General features: G+C 46.8%; 1 protein-coding gene across 2 annotated transcripts in view; it reads left to right on the top strand.

Moving 5' to 3' along the window:
- Positions 1-20,299, top strand: part of LOC139810232 (uncharacterized) — a 25,540-nt gene extending 5,241 nt beyond the window's left edge. The window contains exon 2 of one of the 2 annotated variants that reach the window (XM_071773624.1): positions 12,207-20,299. In XM_071773624.1, the coding sequence (XP_071629725.1) occupies positions 12,234-14,171 (1,938 nt within the window). In that variant the 5' untranslated portion in view covers positions 12,207-12,233 and the 3' untranslated portion in view covers positions 14,172-20,299. Of the gene's footprint in view, positions 1-12,201 lie in introns of both variants that reach the window. The other variant, XM_071773623.1, reaches the window with a different exon arrangement.

Below are 20,299 nucleotides of genomic sequence, written 5' to 3'. Positions count from 1 at the left end.
AAACGTCTGCGGCGACTTATCGAATCTGTATTACCTCTCATGCACGCCACTCGCACGCGGAGAAGTGTTTCGATAGAGCCTTCTCCCCCGCTTCGCCCGCGCCCCGGGAAAGCGATATTTTTTAACACGCCGATCGATGAGAAAATACAGGGGCACCGAACTTTCGCGAATGTCGTTTACACCCTTGTAACGTATACATCGTGCGACGAAAGAAGTGAATTTCTTCGTCGCGCTGTTGATAAAAAATGCCAGTCGGGATTGAAGTCGACACGGTCGCGACAATATTTATTTGTCAAATGAGATAATTTGTAACGTATTTCCGTCCGCGCACGTGTCTCGCGCTGCCAGTTATTGTTCCGGGATAATTATTATTATTCCAGTGACGATAGAGGATGTGATTTGAGATGAAGATTAAGGGTGTCCTCTGGGTGGACTAACTCATTTAGCCGGCTGGCACAAAGGACAGCGTCACTTAGACGTCACACAAAGAGCATTTTGGCTCCCCCTGCGGAGTGCCAGAGATAGCGGATTGTAATAATAGTGCTTTCCAGACTAACAAGACGAAAATTAGATTCAATCTTCGATTCTTGAGATCTAGGTGCCCTCCGCGTCTATTTCTTTATTATTAGCGCGTACCGAAACGATCATTCGTCATGGATTCTGAATTATCAACGTTATATTGTTGCGGGAGCGACGTGACGTGCCACTTACGGAGCATGACAGATTTCCCGGTAGCCACTTATCTCTGGTTACGAAGTAGTTCGCCCGCGCTCGCGGACGACGGTGCACACTTAGCCGGTGAAACGAGGTGATTTATAGCGAAACTTGCCGTATAAAACGTACACATACGGTAAACGTCCGGGGTGTCTCGCACCGTTACTTCCCACAGATACACATCCCCCTTGCGGCTTAAATTTTGCGGAATCGAGAGAGAGAGAGGTAGGAGAGAAAGAGAGAAAGGGGGGAAGGGGCTCCTCTCCCGGTGAACTTGTACCTTGCACTTCAGTTTTATGCGCGGCGCTCTGTGAAGGGCGGATATCGTGTTTGCTCTTGTAGCCGGTATTGTTTGCCGGCCGCCTTTGTTTACGGCTCTCCCGTTCCCCGTTCCACCCTTTTTGGGTGGTAGGTCACGGTTCAGGGAGCTCACTTGAGGAGGATTTCTTTTGTCTCGGCCGTCCGTCGCAATAATCGAGTGAAACCACGGCGAACGAATTGCGGCACGCACTTGGCGCGCTGGCGCTGGAACAATATGATTACTTACCGGCGCGGACATCATTGGCGAGATTGGAGAAAGGAATGAACGCGTCGGAACTCTCTCCGGTAATCAACGGTATCTCCGTTGATTAAACCGTCTATACCATCCGACGATCTATACCGCGAGCGCAAACACACGAAAGTGAAAAGATCATTAGAGGATATCATTTGGGTAGAGGAGGGGGAGGGCCGTGAGAACCACGCAGCCTGAAGAGCGAGAGACGTAATCGTTGTGGATTATCCGTGACCGCGAGCACTGCCGGCTCAAGGTGCGCCTGTCATTCGAGCCGTCGAATCTTCCCCTTCACGCGTCTCGTTCTGTGGCGAAAAGAGGAAGGCCTTTCCGCCCTTTCCCCCGCCGATGTCGAATGCCGGGGCGCCGGGGAGGGTAGTCGTGTTTTCGTCGCAAACGGGAAAAGCGGACGGACGGGAAGCAAGAAAGAAATGGGCTAATTGCCTGGATTTGATCGATCGTCCTGCGAGGCCCGTTTTCTCTCAATTATGTAATTGGACGATGTTAACTTGCCGCGCTCGGAGCCGAAACGACGAGTATGTAACATCCACGATTGCGCGCGCGAGGGCCGAGATTTATTATTATTTTGGCGAGACTATTCGCCTCGATACAACCGTAATTGGATCTGGGACGTCTCCTTGTCAGGTAACGTCATAATCCCGCGTGGAAAAGCTGGAAGCGCACCGAGAGTAGGTCGTTACTCTCTGGAAAACCGGAAACGTGGCAGAGAAAGGACAGGAAGGGAAGCGGCTGGCCGACGTACTGGAACGTACGACTAAACAGGCTTAATATTGTTAGCGCGACTACGCCGCTGTGCTTTTCGTTCGAAGCTGGACGTCGCGTCGTTATTATCTTGGCCGTTAAATATGGCCTCGCCAGACACACCCGTGAATAAATTAACGTGCGGCGAACGCGCACTTCGGACATCCTCGCTCTTTGAAGGATTAGAGAAAAAGAAAAACGAGAAGAGAGGCTCGAAAACTATGGTTTTTCACTTTACGCGCGCGAAGCGTGATTAATTCTTTAACGTTACGTAAAAATGAAACGTTTAACAAGCGTTTTCCCCTCTTAAACGGTTACTCGAGATACGTACACACGGAGGTACAGCGAATTCGATTATATTTTCGCAACTCAAATAAACGGTAACTTCGGATGAGGGACAGGTGGAGGAAATAACCGATAGTTATCGGTACAGAACAGAGGCGACCCAGAACGAGCAGATGGGAGATGTTTTAATATGTCCGACCGATATTTCTGCGGCTTCATCGATGCGGAATTACGAGAATACATAGCCCGGGCGTTGACATGCCGAGCACGTTGATATTTCACGTATCGTAAATTAGAACTATCGAGCTTTCCATCTGTAGACGCTATCGTCCGTATTTATCTATATTCCGCGATTGATTTGCTGTCGATCTCCCTCCCTCTTTCTCTCTCTCTCTCTCTCTCTCTCTCTCTTTTTCTGATAGTTTCATTCAACAAGATAATGTTTTAATGCACATCATTCCTCGTATAAATGTACAAGATGTATCAGAAATCGTCCACTTTTTTCTGTCTTATAAATTATCTGACGGTTTTCCAATTTATTCCCTTTTAGCAGAAAAGTTGATAGGTTTATTGAATATCTCGCATTCAGTAATTACTAATCGACCGACCGAAACATTTTACATTCAGATATTGAATACTTCAGCTTCGGAGAAGTCTCAAGTAGATACGACTCTTTATTATTTAATTGTTCGAATAAAATGTTTGTTCGATGGTTAAAGATCAAGAGATTTAATGTTAATAAAACGAAAAGAAGTTAGAGCTATCCTTCAATTGGATTTTCCACCGAAGGAAACTTCGGCCTAAATTCGACAAGTTGAATTCACAATTAATAGGAAATGCGTGACATTCCGTAAATTCTATATACACGTAATGAACACGCCGAGTATTGTATTGGATTTACCTGAGGTTAATTCCGTATTGACCGCAACATATAAATCAGATTATACCGGCGTACCGACGTTAATATGCAAATACGTACGGAAACCGGGGACGAAGTTTTGAACAGGGAGAGGTTTTTCGCATTACCAGGCGATTCGCGGAAATGAAAGTACATTCGTGGGAAAATAGATTGAATTAAGCCATTTAATTTGATCGTCCCGCGAATTTTCGCGAGTTAATGTCGCTGTTATGAAATTATTCGGTAATCTTCACTGCATAGAAAAAAAGTGTCGAATTAAACTTAACAATCTATAATCTTCTTATAAGAATTTAAACTTTTTGTTTTTGTTGAACTATATGTACAAATGACTTTATTCAAGCAAGTTTTTTTCGTTTAACGCAATATATATCTCATTTCAAGATTATATATCTTGCGCATATACGAGTATATAAGTCTTCATTTGATACTTCTTTTTTTTCTGTGTAACTTGAAGGAAGAGAGGCACAGTGTCAGGCGTCACTCCGACCGAGGAATGCGCGCGTAGATGAAAGTGCGCGGTCCAGTTAGTTTCATATCTCCGCTGCACGCGGAAGGGCGTAAATATGAGATGCACAGAGACACTGTGCGTTGACAACGCCGAGAGACTTAAACGATTAATCCTCTCTCTCTGCTGACCGTAATTCGCTGGAAAGCCCGAGCGAATCGCGTCGCGTATCAGAGTGAGACGCGCGTTATACACGTTCGCGGAATTTCATTCGTGATTTATCGGCGGACGATTTTTATGAAGCCCGAGGGGATTTTATGAGAAACGCGGTCGCTGAAAGCGCGGAACGTTGAAATAAGATGACGACGGCGACGACGACTACGTATTCGCCCGTGGGTACGATTGAAAGAAGCGGTATGTGTAACATACGATCCCCGAAGAGCATTTCAATATCTCTGACGGCGGAATCGAACGGCGCGAGACGCGCCGCGTCGTGCTATATATTGCCGGAGCATTTCCGCGGCGTCGCCAAGCTGGTCTCTTTTAAATTTGGAACAATCGAACATCTCCGGCGAAGAGACGGCGCCATTCAACGCGCGGAGCAATTTAGAGAATCGAGGTGTCCGGTTTTTTTTTCCAACGAATGAAGAAAGAAAGAGAGTCAGCGAGCGTTGCGCGTGGTATGTTAGCATTCATTCATTGAGAAAAAGCAAGCGAGGAGTCAGGAAGGTCGTAACTGATGAACCGGGTGCGGTAAAAGCGGCGCGAGATAAAGCGGGTAACGTCGGGGTCTAACGATGGCGTGGGTGCAACGTGGGGAGTACAATGTATATATACGTGCAGCACCGAGGGAAACACACGGCCCGCCGCACAATCGTTCAATCCTAATGACACCGTTTCTTAAGAGCTCCGGCTCCGGGTATAGGTAATCTCGGGCTCCCGGGATACCGAAAGCGGCCCCCCTCTCGTAAAGCGGAGTCGCGCGAGCGACGACACGATTTAACTTTAGAAATTCGAATCTTTTTTCGTCGCAGCGGAAACGTCGCGGGCGGACAAGGGAAAGGAAGGAAGAGCGGTAAGCAGGCACTGAAAACGCGCGTCCTGCGACAGCAGGATGAACGAGAAAACCATGAGGGAGAGGGAGGGAGGAGGGAGGAGAAGAAATAGCGGCCAAAGTGCTCGTTTACGTACAACCGAGATGGAAATACGGACGGGGCGAATGAACAGATGGACGGACGGACAGACGGACGTGGTGTATACGGTCTGGGTATCTTTAATATCTTTAATCCACACCCCTGCGCTCGCGCGCGCCCGCCGAGGAGCGAAGGTATGCGTGCAGGCAGCCCCCTAAGCCTCCGTCGTACTACGATGGGGGTAGCCCTCCGTGTGTTTGAGCTACGCAGGCGCGGTTTATCGACTGCCGCATATATATAGGAGCGGCGGGAGAAGCGTTTCGTTTCGTTTCGTTTCGTTTCGCAGTAGCCCGAACAATTTCTGCACCACTACCAGAACCTCTTTCTCTCTCGCACCCTCTTCTTTCTGTTTCCTTTCCGCCTTTCACGCCACCCGCCCTTCATCCCTTTCTTCTCCTCTCTCTCGCGCCCTCGCGCGCGTTTCTTCTCTCTCTCTCTTTCTCTCTCTCGCGCGCTTCTCTTTGTTCGTTCGTCGTTCGTCTCGGCTCCGGATATTTGTCCGGATTGCAATTGCAGAGGGCTTTTTCCCACTCGCTTCCCTCGTGCCTCGGCGTGTACCCGACCGAGTGAGTTCTCTTTCTCGCTCCCTCTCTCTTTTTCCCCTTTGAACCTTCGTTTTCCTTCCTCTTTCCTTTCTGTGTCGCCACGACCTCCGCGTGAAGCAATATTTTACTCGAGCGGATACACGGGCTACGACCGCGCGCCCCGAGAAGACCGGGAGGGTTAAAATCGTTTCGACGTGCTCGATGACCGATCGAGTGCCATCTCCCCCTCGATGGAAATACGAACCGGACGCTAGTAGCCACCGCATTAATCCTCCACGTACCTAACCCTGGATATAACTCGGTCCTCTCTCCGCGATCGTCATTCCGATTCAAATCCTCCTTCGCTCGAGACTCCCTTCTCTGCTCGAGCACGCGAAAAACGAATCCTTCCTCCAATTTGCATAATTTTCCACGGCCGAAGAAAGAGGCGAGGTTTCGAGGCGATCGAGTGAAAATTTCACGATAAACCTGAGAGTAGCGTTTCACGAACGGGGGGGGGGGGGTGAACGGGCGCTGTGTCTCGTTTTTCACGAAAGTTTCATCGTGATACCCTTGATCGGCAGATATCGCTCTATCGATACCGATCCAAAACTTTCTCCCCTATATATGTTAGGATGTTCGGTTCGAACGTTGATTGCCAGCTGTCTTAAGTTGCCGTCGCCGTCCACGAACGCCACATATCCATCTCCCGATCCCTCCCGGCGCTGCGCCGCCGGTGCGGGATATGAACCGGATCGTAGCGAACGACAGCTGTCCCGGATGGACGCTACATCAGGGAAAGGTGGGCGCACACGGTGAAGCGAGAATAATTGATAGCCTGCCGGTATCGTTAAACGGCGTTAAATCCTTGAGCGTCATTTCTCAGACCGGGAATATAACGAGCAGGATTCGAAGATCCCGGCCGTCGCGTCGACCGTCTGTTAAGTAATGTAAATGTCTAGGCATTTTTTTCGTTCCTCGCCGGGGAGAGAGAGAGAGAAAGAGAACGAGAGGAGGATTCCTTTCGAACAGGTGGCAGGCCGGACGCGGACCAACAGGTAGGAAACCGGGTTCGCTGATACGGGTCAAGAAATGCATAAATTAAACAGGAGGCGTGTATACGGGTCCAGTCCCCACCGTTCGCCTCGTAATTTATGCCCGGCAACTGCATCGCGCCTCGAAAAGGAAGAGAGAGAAAGAGAGAGAGAAAGGACTATTTATTAAGGCGAGAAGAGACTCGGCCGGAGCTAGAGCAAACTTTCAGCTTAACGAATTTTCCGATTTCGCGCATTAATATGCTAATCCAATTAGCCGTTTCGGCACGGCGGTCCGCACTCCCGCACGTGTGGTACCGCCAAGTTTTTAAACCCGAAGAACTAATTGAATTAGCATTTCAATGCAGCGATTCGTGCAATTCGTTTAGAGCGTAGCTTGGTTTAATTTCGGGATACCTCGCGCGTGGAACGCGCGTCGGTGATATTAACGTTTGATCTGCTACTGTTAGTACCCGTGGGGGCACGGTTTTAATTACCGTCCTCGAATATTTATAACGGCAATTCTTACCGCGCTGCCTTCGTTGCAGTGGACGTGTGTGCAGTGTCGCTCCGTCCGGAGCAATGAAATTAATTATACGTAGCCTCGTAATGTCACCACTTTTAATTTGGGATGGATACAGTGTATAAGAGAGAGAGAAGGAAAGTTTAATTACCATTTTTAAAAATTTCTCGGTGGTTCTTACAATAAACATGCAACTTAATTTGCTTAACTTTTCAAGCTAAATTTGTCGCTTGAATAAACAAATGACAAAATTAATTAACCATTTCATACATAATTTTCAGAATTAATTTCCCGAAGGGGAGAATAGTAAATTGATAACGATATTCGACGGAAAAGTTTCATTTCACACATGTGATTTACTAATTGCATTATCACGGAATTGCATTATCTTCGTGGCATGGCGTATTATAGCGATACGATAGGTAAATCGTAAAATTATAGCTCGCGCGTGGTTTGTGCTCCTCGCTAGAGAGGTTGTAGCTCGGTCGTTTATTCGGTGGTTAGCCAAGTTTGGTATGACTTTGGCTCGTCTTCAGTCGGAGTTGGATCGAGAGAATCGAGAACGAGAACGGGTTCTGGGGGGGGGGGGTGAAAAGGGGGCAGGGGTGAAAGAGGATTCGGTAAATTGAATGACTTGGCCTGTTGTACGTTATCCGAGACTTCTTTGCTTTATGCGGCGTAGAATCGGGAGAACGCGCGCAGATTCTATTATAGACAAGAAGTCACCCGCGGCTGCCTAGCTACTACGCTCGATGCCATTTCCACATGTATTATGCATGTCCGGGCAAATTTCGTCGTCTGTCGCGACGAGGGGAGGAACCGTCGTCTTATTTATTATTTACGTTTTCCTTTGGCCGATAAACGTGCGATCTTAACTAAGCTATCTTAAGAATGCCGACGCTTCTCCTTCCACACAACCGAGAATTAAACTGTGCTGCAGACTATACCTATTAATTTTTCAGCCGGGATTACACCGCCGCGCCGCACAATTTATACCGGGACGAGAAATATCGCGTATACATATATACATATATCGGAATATGAAGTCTTTTAATTCCGCTCGCATATCGCGATTGTGCCACGCGAGCTCGTTACAAACACGTCGTGCAAATTATGCGCGAACATTATTTATGAATTCTTTGCGCGAAAATATCACGTAGCGCCAGTAAATTGCAGCCAGTAATAAGATATCGACGGTAATGATACGCGCACACTCCAAAACTATATCTAAATAAAACGACATATGAAGATCGTATATATGATGAGAGATGCTGCAACAATACAAGATAATTAAATTTATTTATTGAATCTCGGAAAACTATACGAATGATAATCAATTTCAAAAGAGTCTTACAGCTATATATTAGATATACAGCTACAGTTTTTTTTTAATTGATCATCATTCGTATAGGTTTCCCGAGATTCTATAAATAAATTTAATTAGGTTGTATTATTGTAAGAGTCTTTTATACATATAAAGCATATAAAATATTTATATTTTAATTACATACAATATATGTTATAATATTATATGTAATAATATGTAATTATTTATGATCTTTAACACAAGATTGCACATTGATCTGCAGGTTCATGCATAGATGGAGAAAAATAAGATTCTCAATTAATATCATAATCATGAACAATTTATCTCTTTCCTTCGTCGATATAAACTATCCTTCTAAACACACAGCTCATCGGTACGCCATGAACTGCCCTTAATAACACAATCTCACTTCTCGCAACAAGATTATCTCGACGATAGGTATCCGCCGTAGCTTTAGAAACAATTACCGATCTTTGATATTGCACTAAATATTTCATCGCTGTAGCGCACCGTTAAGGGATAGCTTCAAAGGTACTTAACCGTTCGTTGGTTGGAGCTTACGCGAAACTTACGATGCACAGAACTAGATTATAGTTAGTCTCGTAAATGTAAATCCTCAACGAGTTGCCAGATAGAGCGAAATAAAAACTTCCCGTTGACCTAGATACTAAGTTGCGATACTTGAGCTAATTCCCGGGCTTTGCTCTTATCATCCCGGCGGTCGTAGACAAGCGTTGTTTATCAAGGCGATGTCAGTTTTACCGCGGGGCAAGATATCCTCGCTCGAATATCCCCGCGCAATCAAGTTCCGTCTTCTCCCTTTTTCCCTCCCCGTCCTCTTTATGCCCCATCCCTTCTTTTCATGTCGATCTCGTTTCACCCTCTTTCACAACTTTCTTCCTCTCGGCGATATTCCCGGAGCCGAAAAACGCCCCTATCCCGGCGCGCCCGTTGCGAGGTAGGAAAAAAAAGGGGCGCCCGATTTCCCGGAGAAAATGACGCGCGCCGCCACACGGGATATTACTTGCCGCGGATGTTAACGTCCGTTGCATTTTTTTGCGGACGCGACGGGATGGGAGGAGGGGGCAGTAGCGGCTTTGGACGGTATAGCTGTGCCAGATAGCGCGGGATGCTGTAAATCTGTGCATTATACATGACAGTGAGATCAGCGCCATTTGTTATTCCCTGACGGAGCGTGGAAAAAGAGACGTGAAAAATTACGGGAGGGCGCGGCAAGCACTTACCGAAACGAGGATATTGGTGAAATTTCTGGACAGCGGTGGAGAGGAGAGGAAACTTGGCAGAAATCTCGCGATCGAAATTATCGTTGGCGCAATGCGTAATATCCGTATCCCGCCCTCCGATGCACGCGTAGCCCCCCTTCGATTCGTGCGCTCTCTCTGGCACGGCACGGGTTAACGGATAACGATCGCTAAATTGTTGTTTAGTTCGCGGCCATGTGTAACGTTTCCGGTGTAACTCTCCGCGAGCCGTGTTTTCCGCGTACAAGCTACTTTTGCGTCCGATTACGGGGCAACATACATTATATGAGGCACTCGCGGTTAATTTGACGGGCTAATCTAGTATCGATTTTCAATCGACGGTCGAGTTATGCGCGAGTTAGAGGGAAATTTCAGAGTCGATTATATATATATATATACGAAAGCGCTTTGCTTTACGTTTTGAAAAAAACATCACGATGAACAAAAGTAGACGATGCATTTGTAAAGAGCACTTTTTTCAATAATTATTGATCTAAAGATTACTTTATTTAATCGTACATATCAATTGTATTTGTGAGAAAAAAACCCAATCATATATATATTTTTTTTTTTTTTTTTGTTACCTGATATAAGAATATTTTTTAAATTGTTCGATTTGTTGTAAATTCACTAATGCTTGGAACAAAAGTTACAACATTGTACCTTTGTAAGAGTTGTAACGAAATATTAATGGCCCCGGCATTGTTTATCTTGTCGCCTAGTAAATTTCCCAGGTCTTAATTCTATCGCAATAGACCAAGCATGCTGTGTTTTAACGTGAAATACGAACTCGTCGAATTGCTTGTTTTGCGGATAAATTTACCAAGGAAGGATGCACCGTGTTCTCTCTCTCTCTCTCTCTCTCTCTCTCTCTCTCTCTCTCTCTCTCTCTCTTTATACATATCTCTCTTTCTCCCTCCCTCCCTCTGCTCTTTAAGACATAAACGCGCCGTTGGCAAACGTATCGTTTTCTTGTTACCCCCAACTTTCTTTGAAGGATAGTTCCACTATATTTCTTCGCCTGAGGGTGATACAAGGAAAATATATATTGGTATAAAGCAGTATGAAGAAATATTGTTAATGTACTAAAAATATATACATGATAAAGTTATATAATAAAATTAGGTACTTAATGTAACTTTCAAGAGAAAAACAAAGTAACGCCGGGATAAATGCGATATCATAATATTTTCGGTAATGATTTTCATCAATTTTTAAAGAATTTGCATCATTCATCGATCACGTAGTTATATCGAATGCCGTCATTTTATCTGGAATTTAATTTTTCTAAAATTAATATCACGTCAAACACCTGTATCGAAAATGTCATTTTTTATATGCAAACGCGTTTTAGGCAGTTTGCGATAATTTGTATTAAAACCCGATTGTCCTGATTGCCGACGAGCTCGGACGGTCGTATGTCGAGCACGTCAGAGAACGCTATAAAAAAGTCTCGCCATCAGGTGAAAACAGCGAGCGCACACGTCGTCGATTTAATTAGCCGAGCGCAGTAAATTTAGTCGGGATGTATATGGGACGCAAATTTAATATTCACTCCTGTTTCGCAGCCAGTTTGTCATTTTCCTCTTTTTGTTACGAGTGGGTGGCGTTATTTACCCTCCGCGTGGCATAAAAAAGAATAAAAGACGTTGACGTACAAACTGCGCCGTGTCGGACGTGTCCCGGGAGGAGCCGGCGATGCAGGCAGCGCGAAATCTGAACGCGAATGAGCGTGCAGGTGTCCGTAAATAAACTTGCATCGAGCTTGTGCGGCAAACCGGCGAACGTAAAAGGTAGTTACGCTTTCGCCGAGTTTACCCGGCTCACAAAGGTCTTTCAGCTAACGGCGGATTTTATTCGAAACATTTACCGCAGCTTCATGATACACAGGGATATCGTTCGTATAATCGCGCCGCGCGGTACATAGTGTATAAAGCGCGAAGAATGTTTCCGCGTTTGTGCGAACAAACACGATAGGATGTAATAAATGTTTTCTAATTGCCCGGATAGAGCTGAAACCGTGCGTGCTCTCGTGCTTTAACGTATTTCGATTTTATTTATGCGCCCTTTTAAGCGCCCGTGCAATTAAATTATTTCGCATTATCGTGACCCCGTTGATTGTAATGATAGTGCCACATCACACTCCGGTTGAAGAAGTGGAATTTTGATAGAGTATTTTGAAATGTGAAATTAACACGCAGTTAATATCATTAAACTGTCGGTCATTAAAGGGATAATTGGAACCGCGCGGGTAATGCAGCAATTTCTATCGCACTTTGAGGTGTAATTTTATAAATACGTGTAGTAAATGTCACGAAAATCAGATAAATCCGCATCGCGATGAATGATATCTCATTCTCGCAACTGTATTTTCTCCGATTTTTAAAATCATATAGATGTAGATAGTTAAAAACTGTTAAAATGTTTTTCGAGACTAAATCTTCAGGCACACGTAGTCGAATAAGAGAGTCTTATTGTCCAATTAATTTTATTATTTCGATAACTGTGGTTTCCGTTGTGATAACGTGGTTTCCGCTCTCTCAAGTTTCTGATGCTGCATGTCAGTCTATCTACAGTTGTCGCATTCTGCCTGCGTATTTTCTATTAGCTCATGTCTATTAGCCCGTTGATAATGTTTCCGTTATTCGTTTCTGTCGCAGGGCAGTTCCAGTCCGAAAGGAGTTCATATGGAATGGCATCACGTGGGCCGTCGTCGCCGTCGACGCTGCCGATCGCGATAGCGATGGCCGCCGTGATGACAGTCGTGGCTAGTGGTCTCTGCCCGGCGCGATGCCGATGCGACGACGAGAGCCTACGGGTCTCGTGCGCCTACGCCGGCCTCGAGGTCGTGCCGATCCAGCTGAACCCGGAGATCCGTCACTTGGACCTGTCGAACAATCGTGTGACCAACGTGCACCTCACCTTCGGTTTCTACGGTAATCTGGAGAGCCTCGACCTGAGCTCGAATCTCCTTCACACGTTAGGCCTGGCGAATTTCGGCATGCAGCAAAACCTGATCGCGCTTAACGTCAGCGATAACATGATCCACACTTTGGCGAGGAACGCCCTTGACGGACTGACGTCTTTAAAGGAATTGAATCTGGCCGGCAACAATATCTCGGAGATATCCGAACAGGCGTTCAAGTCCACCAGCGAGCTGGAAGTACTGGATCTGAGCGACAACTCGATCACGAGTCTGTGCGACGAGCTGTTAAAGAACCTGCACAAGATACGGACTCTGATTCTGAACAAGAACTCGCTGTTGGAAGTGCCGACGAGTAATCTGGCTGAGGCGCCGAGCCTCGAGCGCGTAGATCTGTCGGATAACTTGATACTGAGGCTCGACCGCGATTCCTTGCCGTCGTTACCGTCGCTGATCTCACTAAATCTGTCGAACAACGTCATCAGGTACATCGCCGACGTCGCCTTCGATCGTCTGCCGGATCTTCTGTATCTGGACTTATCCGGGAACAATCTGACTTCCGTGCCTACGGCCGCCCTGGCCAGATTGAACGTTCTGACGGGTCTCGTTTTAAGCACGAATCCCCTCGGATCCTTGGAGGCCGTGGCCTTCCGCAACTTGTTCGAGCTGAGGACCCTGGAGCTGAACGACTGCACGATCGGAAACGTAAACGCGCGGGCGTTCGCCGACAACGTGAACCTCGAGCGCATCTCGATGGACGGCAATCGGGAATTGAGGGAGTTGCCGGCGCGAGTTCTTTACGGAGCTCGGTACCTCAAGTGGGTCTCGCTACGTCGATGCAGCCTGGCGACCTTGCAGCCGACGCAGTTCCCCGTCGACGGGCTGTCGCATCTGCGAGTCGGCGGCAATCCTCTGGTGTGCAACTGCTCGGTGCACTGGCTGTGGAACGTGATCCGCGCGGAGGAGCGGCGGAACGAGACGCGGCTCGAGTTGGACACCCACGACATCGTCTGCAGCGACGAGGAGTTCGCCGGCAGGGCGCTGATCGCGCTCTCCGAGGGCTCCCTACGGTGTCGCCTGAGCCCCTTGTATCTATCGCTCTCGGCCGCCGGTTGCTTCTTGGCGGCTGCGGTCGTGCTCACTCTGATCGCGCGACTGACCCGCGCGAAGAGGAAGAGACGGTCGCTGGCGTACGCGGCGCCGAGTCGTCCCGAGTTCCTGGTCTACGTCGGTAGGAGCGACAACGGGCTGGACAAGAGCGCCGAGTCGTACAGCCGCCGACTGTTGGCCAGGACCAACGAGGACATCTCGTACGATTCGCCGCGCGGCAAGGTCGCGGCGACGATGACGGCGACGACGACGGATTACAGCCCGCAATCGCGCGAAACAAACATCTACGAGACGCCGCGGTACGCGCGGCCTGGGCATCGCGACGCCGTCGAACCGACGTCGCAGGGCAAGCAACTTTCGGCGGAGGAAGGGGTGTACGCGGTGGCGGACGTGACCGATCTGCGGGACGAGCCACCGGAAGTGCTGTCGCTTTATCGCGCCCGTAGTCCTCCCACCGCCAGGTCGAATGTTCTACGGCGGTTGGACTACGGTTACGATTACGAGTACGATTACGACTACGAGCCAACGGCACCGCCGTCGCCGCCGCCGTCGCCGCCACCGCCGCTATCCGAGAAACCGCACGTTGTCTTTGTATGAGGGGAGTTGAACAGTCGGGGATCTCGTAATACGTAAGTTCGGTGGGTTCAGTTGCGGCGGTAATCAGCGGAATCCGGGGGATAGTCTAGTCTGTTAGACGGAACCGGACGCCGTCGACCGTCGACTCCGTATCACGGGCCTTTAACTATCCGAAACTGTCGCGGGATTATTGCCTCGGCGTAGCGTCTTGATACTCGAGGCGCGCTGCGCCGTGTAAATGAGGACGAGAGAACCGGAGTGTGCGACTGAGAACTGGTGTGGCTGCGAGAATAGCGCGAGAAATACGAAAGCTTTACACCACGCCCCGGATCGCTGTTCGACCGTTAAATTTACGCGACGTACGATATCGCTTGACGGAAACGATTCCATCGGTTCTATTCGTGTTAACTTTCGTTATCGGTCACGCTACGTCTCATAAAAGGACCAACGAACTGCAGGTGCATTTCAGCACGGTTAAACGTTTGAGCAACGGTAATGTTCGTTCGCGACGGCACGGAGAAAGAAAAAAGAGAGAGGGAGAGAGAGAAAATGGAAGGGAAAAAGAACCGACGTCCCCTGCGTTCCGGACAGTTTGTACCGCGGTAAGACGCGAGAGTGGCGTCGAGATTGCGGCTGGACATTACCTTCCACTTGGCGTTGGAAGAATGATCGATACCATCGCTGTCGTCGTTGTCGTCGTCGTCGTCGTCGGGAAAGCGGATTATCTGAAATTCTGTTGCTCGAACAAGAACGGGTGGTGCTTTTGGCTCGTAAGAATCCGGTGGGGTCACGGCGTGAGAACCAACCGTGGACGAGTGAAAATGAAATGTCTTCCGAGATAGTTGCGTCGTTGCTAGACAGAGAGAAAGAGAGCGCGAGAGTGTGAGAGTGTGCGAGAAAGAGCGAGAGAAAGAGAGAGAGAGAGAGAGAGAGAGAGAGAGAGAGAGAGAGAGAGAGCCAGGATGCATTCTCACTGAGGGAACACAATCTGACTCGGAATGTAAATTGTGCGGGAGCGCGAGAGTGCGTTGTACTGGCCGGGTCGTGAGAGAGAAAGAGAAACACGAGAGGGCCCGTATTTATTTTGCGAGAATTGCGAGAGTTTGAAATCCGCTGGCTCAGTGCGAATGCAGTGGCCCGATTTTGCCCGGCGAGCGTTCGTTCTGTTCGGATCCGTTTGAACGAGTAGTGACAAATCAAATCAAAGCTGGCGTCGCGATTAGTCGATTAAAGGTCCTCCTAGAGATTACTAGCTACCTAGAAATTAATACTCTTCGTAAGGTCCGTTCCAGACTCGGGGCTCACAACTAAACTATTGTCAGCTACGTCACAACCACTGTAGGGGTTGATTAATCCCTATTATCCCCTTCCCCCCCTCATCTCCTCTCCGAATACCCAAATATCCGAAATATTCATTTAAGCTCGGACTCGGAGATTCGCATAATCTTATCCGTAAGTATTTGAGTATCCGGATCCAAATATCTTCACTCGAGTATTTTTACTTATACACATCAATTTCCACAAATATTTTATTCGGGTAATAAATAAACGGCGGATATGAATAATTAAATTTCGATATAGCGCTGACTATATATAAAACTGACTCATACATTTATAATTCTTATAATTATAAATGACCGATTGTTAGATATCTGATCTTTCATTCCCGTATTCAAATCGAGCAAGTATCCGGATACTCGGGCGCTCACAGTTTGCAAATTCGAGCTGCAGTCGAGAGCGCCATTAAATAAAAGAGCGATGAGTTGTCTGCTGAAAAAATTACGTTAACACGTTCCTCCACACGAGACACGCTTAAGGGAACAAATTACGTTATAAGTCGCGAATCCGACTTCTTTCCCTCTTTTGCGACCGACAGAGGGAGGGATCCCTCGTTCGTACGAAGTATTGTAAATTGAAGCAATAATAGTTACGACCTTTACTCTGTAAGCACATTACACACCGAATATATTTAGGGATAAACTACAAAGGACACATTTATACGAAGCATAAGCAAATACATACGAAAAATATAAATATAAAAAAAATATATAATATATATATTTATTTATTAATTTACGATGTTAAGTTTGGAAAAGAAAGATGTTACGTTTTGAATACGAAAATATACTCAATGCAGTACGAATAAAGTGCGTACGTTTCCGTTATAGGAATCATCGTGCAGGCTTGTACTTGCGATTCGCCGTAGCGATTCCGTCTTGCGCACCGATAAAGGTACGTGTGCACTCATCCGGTGCGTACGTCCCCGGACGACGACAGAAATCGTTACGCGAATCCACGATTACGAACCTGAGAACCTATTTGTGTATATGTGTTTTTCTTTCTTCTTTTTTTTTTTTTAATTTGCGCACGCCTCCAAACGCACGTCGCGTCCACGAGACCTAACGGAATATGCAAAACTTCCTAATTGGATCCGCTTGTAAGGTAACTTCGTGAGTAGTAGTAGTAATAGTAGTAGTAGTTTGCAGCACCCGGAGATTAAGTCTCGTTACTGAATCGCATTTTCCTACTATTGGTCGGGGGAGCTCGAACTTTCACAATGACAGAATTTAAAGAGAGAGGGAGAGAGATTAAAGACGCTTTTTTGAAATCGTCAACGTTCTCGTTCGGCGAGTCTCGTAACGAATAGAAGGTGATAAACTTTAAATTGAAGCGTCAAAAAAAGGGTGTATCGAGACAATATTTTCCTAATCTCGTGCGTCACGACGTATTCTTCTGTACGATTAACTTTTCAAAAATAAATGAGTAGATTATTATCGTCATAATGACGGGGAGGCGTTATATGCGTATCGATCTGGCGATGGAGCATCAATAATGGATCAGGGTGGAATTAATTTCGTAGCTGTTGTAATAACGTCATAAATTTAGGTGTCATAAATTTTGAGAAAGATCACCAATGGCAAGTATTGGAAAAAAATTTCGTTTGCGTGAAATGAAGGTTACTCTCCTCGTAGATCGTGGAAAGTCAATTTCCTTTTGAGATAGGTACGCAACTACGCAGTAACGCAGTCTCTAACGAGACCGTGTCGAGAGATTCTCGTTCGATATGCGGGTGGTATCATAACAAATGTATGGAAAGTGCCGTTCTCTTCCCGTTCGAAACGTTCACAGTTTTCCCAGATAGTCGGCAATCCCCGTCGATTCACATCAACGTTCATTCGCGCCGAACGGCGACCGGGCGGCCGTTAAAAAAAATGATGTTACTCAGCTGTGCGGAAAAAGAAAAAAGAAGAGAGAGAGAGAGAAAGGAGGAAAAAACCGACGAAACTATATTTACGAGGGCCGTGAAAGCGTTTAGCTTTAATGCGATTAGAACGAAACATTCAGGGCTCATGTTCTCGTGTGCGGGCTCCGCTCGTAAGCCTTCCTTCGTCCTGGGACGCTTGGCGCTCTGAAAAATTCATTCCACCCCGAAGCGAGAATCTCGGTAAAAGAGGAAGAAAAAGAGGGAGAGAGGCTTGAATGAAAATCCTGTTAACGTGCTTCCCGTGTGCGGTCCACTGACCTAGCGAGCCTGCATCATGAGCCTTCCCGCTTTCGGCGCTCGGCCGCCGAAACGGGTCGGTCGTCCGTCTCTCACTAAGTCTCGAAGTTCCGACGCGGAATGCGCAATCGATCGTCGTAGTTTAACTCGGCGACCGACTCTACTTCTTTGATTATGCGAAGAGTTTTACGACGGACTTGAGTAGAGAAAATGAAAGGGAGAAAGACTGATGGGCAGAGAGAGAGAGAGAGAGAGAGGGGGGGGACAGAGAAGGGAAAGTCAGTAAATTCTGAACCTTCGGCTTTATTGGAATTTTAAGACAGATGATATCGATTTCAAACATTGTGAAAGCGCGCGTGTTGAGATATAATCTATGGATTTCGCCTCTCCTCGTTACATTTCTGTAAAAGTGTAATTATACCCTTAAATATTTAAATACGTTTTATATTTCTCAATTAACGAGAAAATTTTTTTATTATTTTTACGCTTACAAAATTAACTTCGAATATTGGTTGTCAGTGAAAATAATTTACGTATTGTAATTACAAAATTCACTTTGAATATTACAAAATTCACTTTGTATATTAGATGTCGGTGAAAATAATTTGATGCAATATTATAATTTGCATCTTCAATGATTAATAAATCGTGTTTAATGAATATCGGATTAATTTTTAAAATAATTTTTAACGGAAATAATCAGGTAGATTAAAATTCTAATTGAACGTATAAGTCGCGTCTCTTTGTTTCTTTGTCACTTGAACATTAAGGAACAGGGATGGGGAAGGGAATTAAATCCGATCCAATTTACAACTTTGATTACCGACATTAGGTGTTCATCTCCAACCATTTCTCTATCTTATACCTGTTCCCTCTTTCTGTCTCCTCCTTCTCTCTCTCTCTCTCTCTCTCTCTCTCTCTCTCTCTCTCTTTCTCTCTCTCTGCCATTCAAATCGCGCGATTAAGCTTAAATCGTGAGCAAGTATCCACAATACATCTGTGCCGCTCGGGCTACGACTAAGACCCTTTCCATCGGCCCATCTCCATTTACATTTGTTTCGTACAGAAATCCCAAGACTTCACTTCATCACGATTATAAACCACGGTCTCTAAGTAATCACCGTAGATAAAATCTCAACTCCTCCGGACGAACCGGGGGGGCTAGATTTTCCGGGCGTGTACAGCAATGAAGATAACGTCGGAAATATGAGATCCGAGAACTCCGAGGCGCACGAGTAATTATATATGAGCCTATAGTAATTATATATGAACCTTTTGGTCTAACGCGCGGCTCGTGTAACGTGTAACACACGTGACTGTTCAAGCGTTATTTTTAACACCTCGCCCCCACTCGCTGTTCACGCCTTTAATCACACCCAGCGCCTGTTCATTTATTCATCTTCTGACTGTCTGACATATAGAGGTAATTCGAGAATTCGAGGATTCGGGAAGACCACCCCTCGAGAGTGTTAGCTCGAAATATTCGATCCGAAAGTATTTGCCTACCCTCTCTCTCTCTCTCTCTCTCTCTCTCTCTCTCTCTCTTTCTCTTTCGCTCGGTTAGCCAAGATTCCTCAGTGGCACTTCGCCTGACTCGTTAGTCATGGTAGTTAGTCATGCTACGTGCATCTCGTCTCGAGAACGACCAAGAGGAAGACGAGGGAGGCGGAGAGAGAGAGAGAGAGAGAGAGAGGCGCTTCATTTCGAGAGGGGTTGGCGGGACCGTGCCACCCTAAAGAGGGATAAAGGCCTCGCGAGCTGTCCTTCCTCGTTCTTCCTCCACTTCCTCTTCTCAGCCGCGAGTGTCCCCCCATTTCTCCCCCTCGAAACCGTACTTCGGAGATTCGATGCGTTTGAGGCGTGCCACTGGCTGCACGGCGGCTATTTTTGTATGTACATACAGCCCGTGTAACATGTTGGCGTCAGAACGGTCGAAAAACACTTTTTTTTCCCTCGCTCCGTAGGAAATATCTCTCTCGAGTTTATTCCCGTGTAAATTAAAGAAGGGTAACAGGTGTACCAGCTTGTTAAGATATTAACAAGACGCTCCTACGTGCCGGCCGATAAATCACCGTACTCGCAGTACGCATTCAACGTTGTAACGACCTTATTATTATCACCTTCGTGATTTATATAGAAGTAAGCCTGTGTGGAAAAGTTGCCCGCTAAAGTAAAAAAAAGCATCCGAACCGTTTCGACGCCGATAAATCACGACGTACTCTCACGTGCGTGAACGTCCATATACGAGTGCCCCTTTTACTTGTTCCCCTCGTGCGTGTATGCGTGCGTGCGTGCGTGCGTGCGCGTGTGGTATGCGTGTGCGTCTCACGGCGCCGCGCGCCGGTTTCATAACGGCAATACGATCGTTCCCGAAATATTCCCTCCTCGGTGACTCGAACTCGCGGAACTCGGGTCGTTCCCGGACTAGGAATAAAGGAGATTAGATGAGCCGCTACAATAAAGATAAGCCGACGGGAAATATCTCGCACGAGGACACGCTCATCTGCGTTATAAGACCGGCATGTGATTCGTGTTGCTCGTATGTGTCGTCCTTATCCCCTGTCTTCGCCCTCGTCCGAACGTTCCCCCCCTGTGTTCTCCGGCTGCCTTGCGTTCTTTCAAGCTTGAAAAAAAGAGGAAGACCAAA

The sequence above is a fragment of the Temnothorax longispinosus genome, chromosome 3, assembly GCF_030848805.1.
Source record: "Temnothorax longispinosus isolate EJ_2023e chromosome 3, Tlon_JGU_v1, whole genome shotgun sequence".
Lineage (NCBI taxonomy): Eukaryota > Metazoa > Arthropoda > Insecta > Hymenoptera > Formicidae > Temnothorax > Temnothorax longispinosus.
This window is presented reverse-complemented; position numbering and strand designations above follow the sequence as displayed.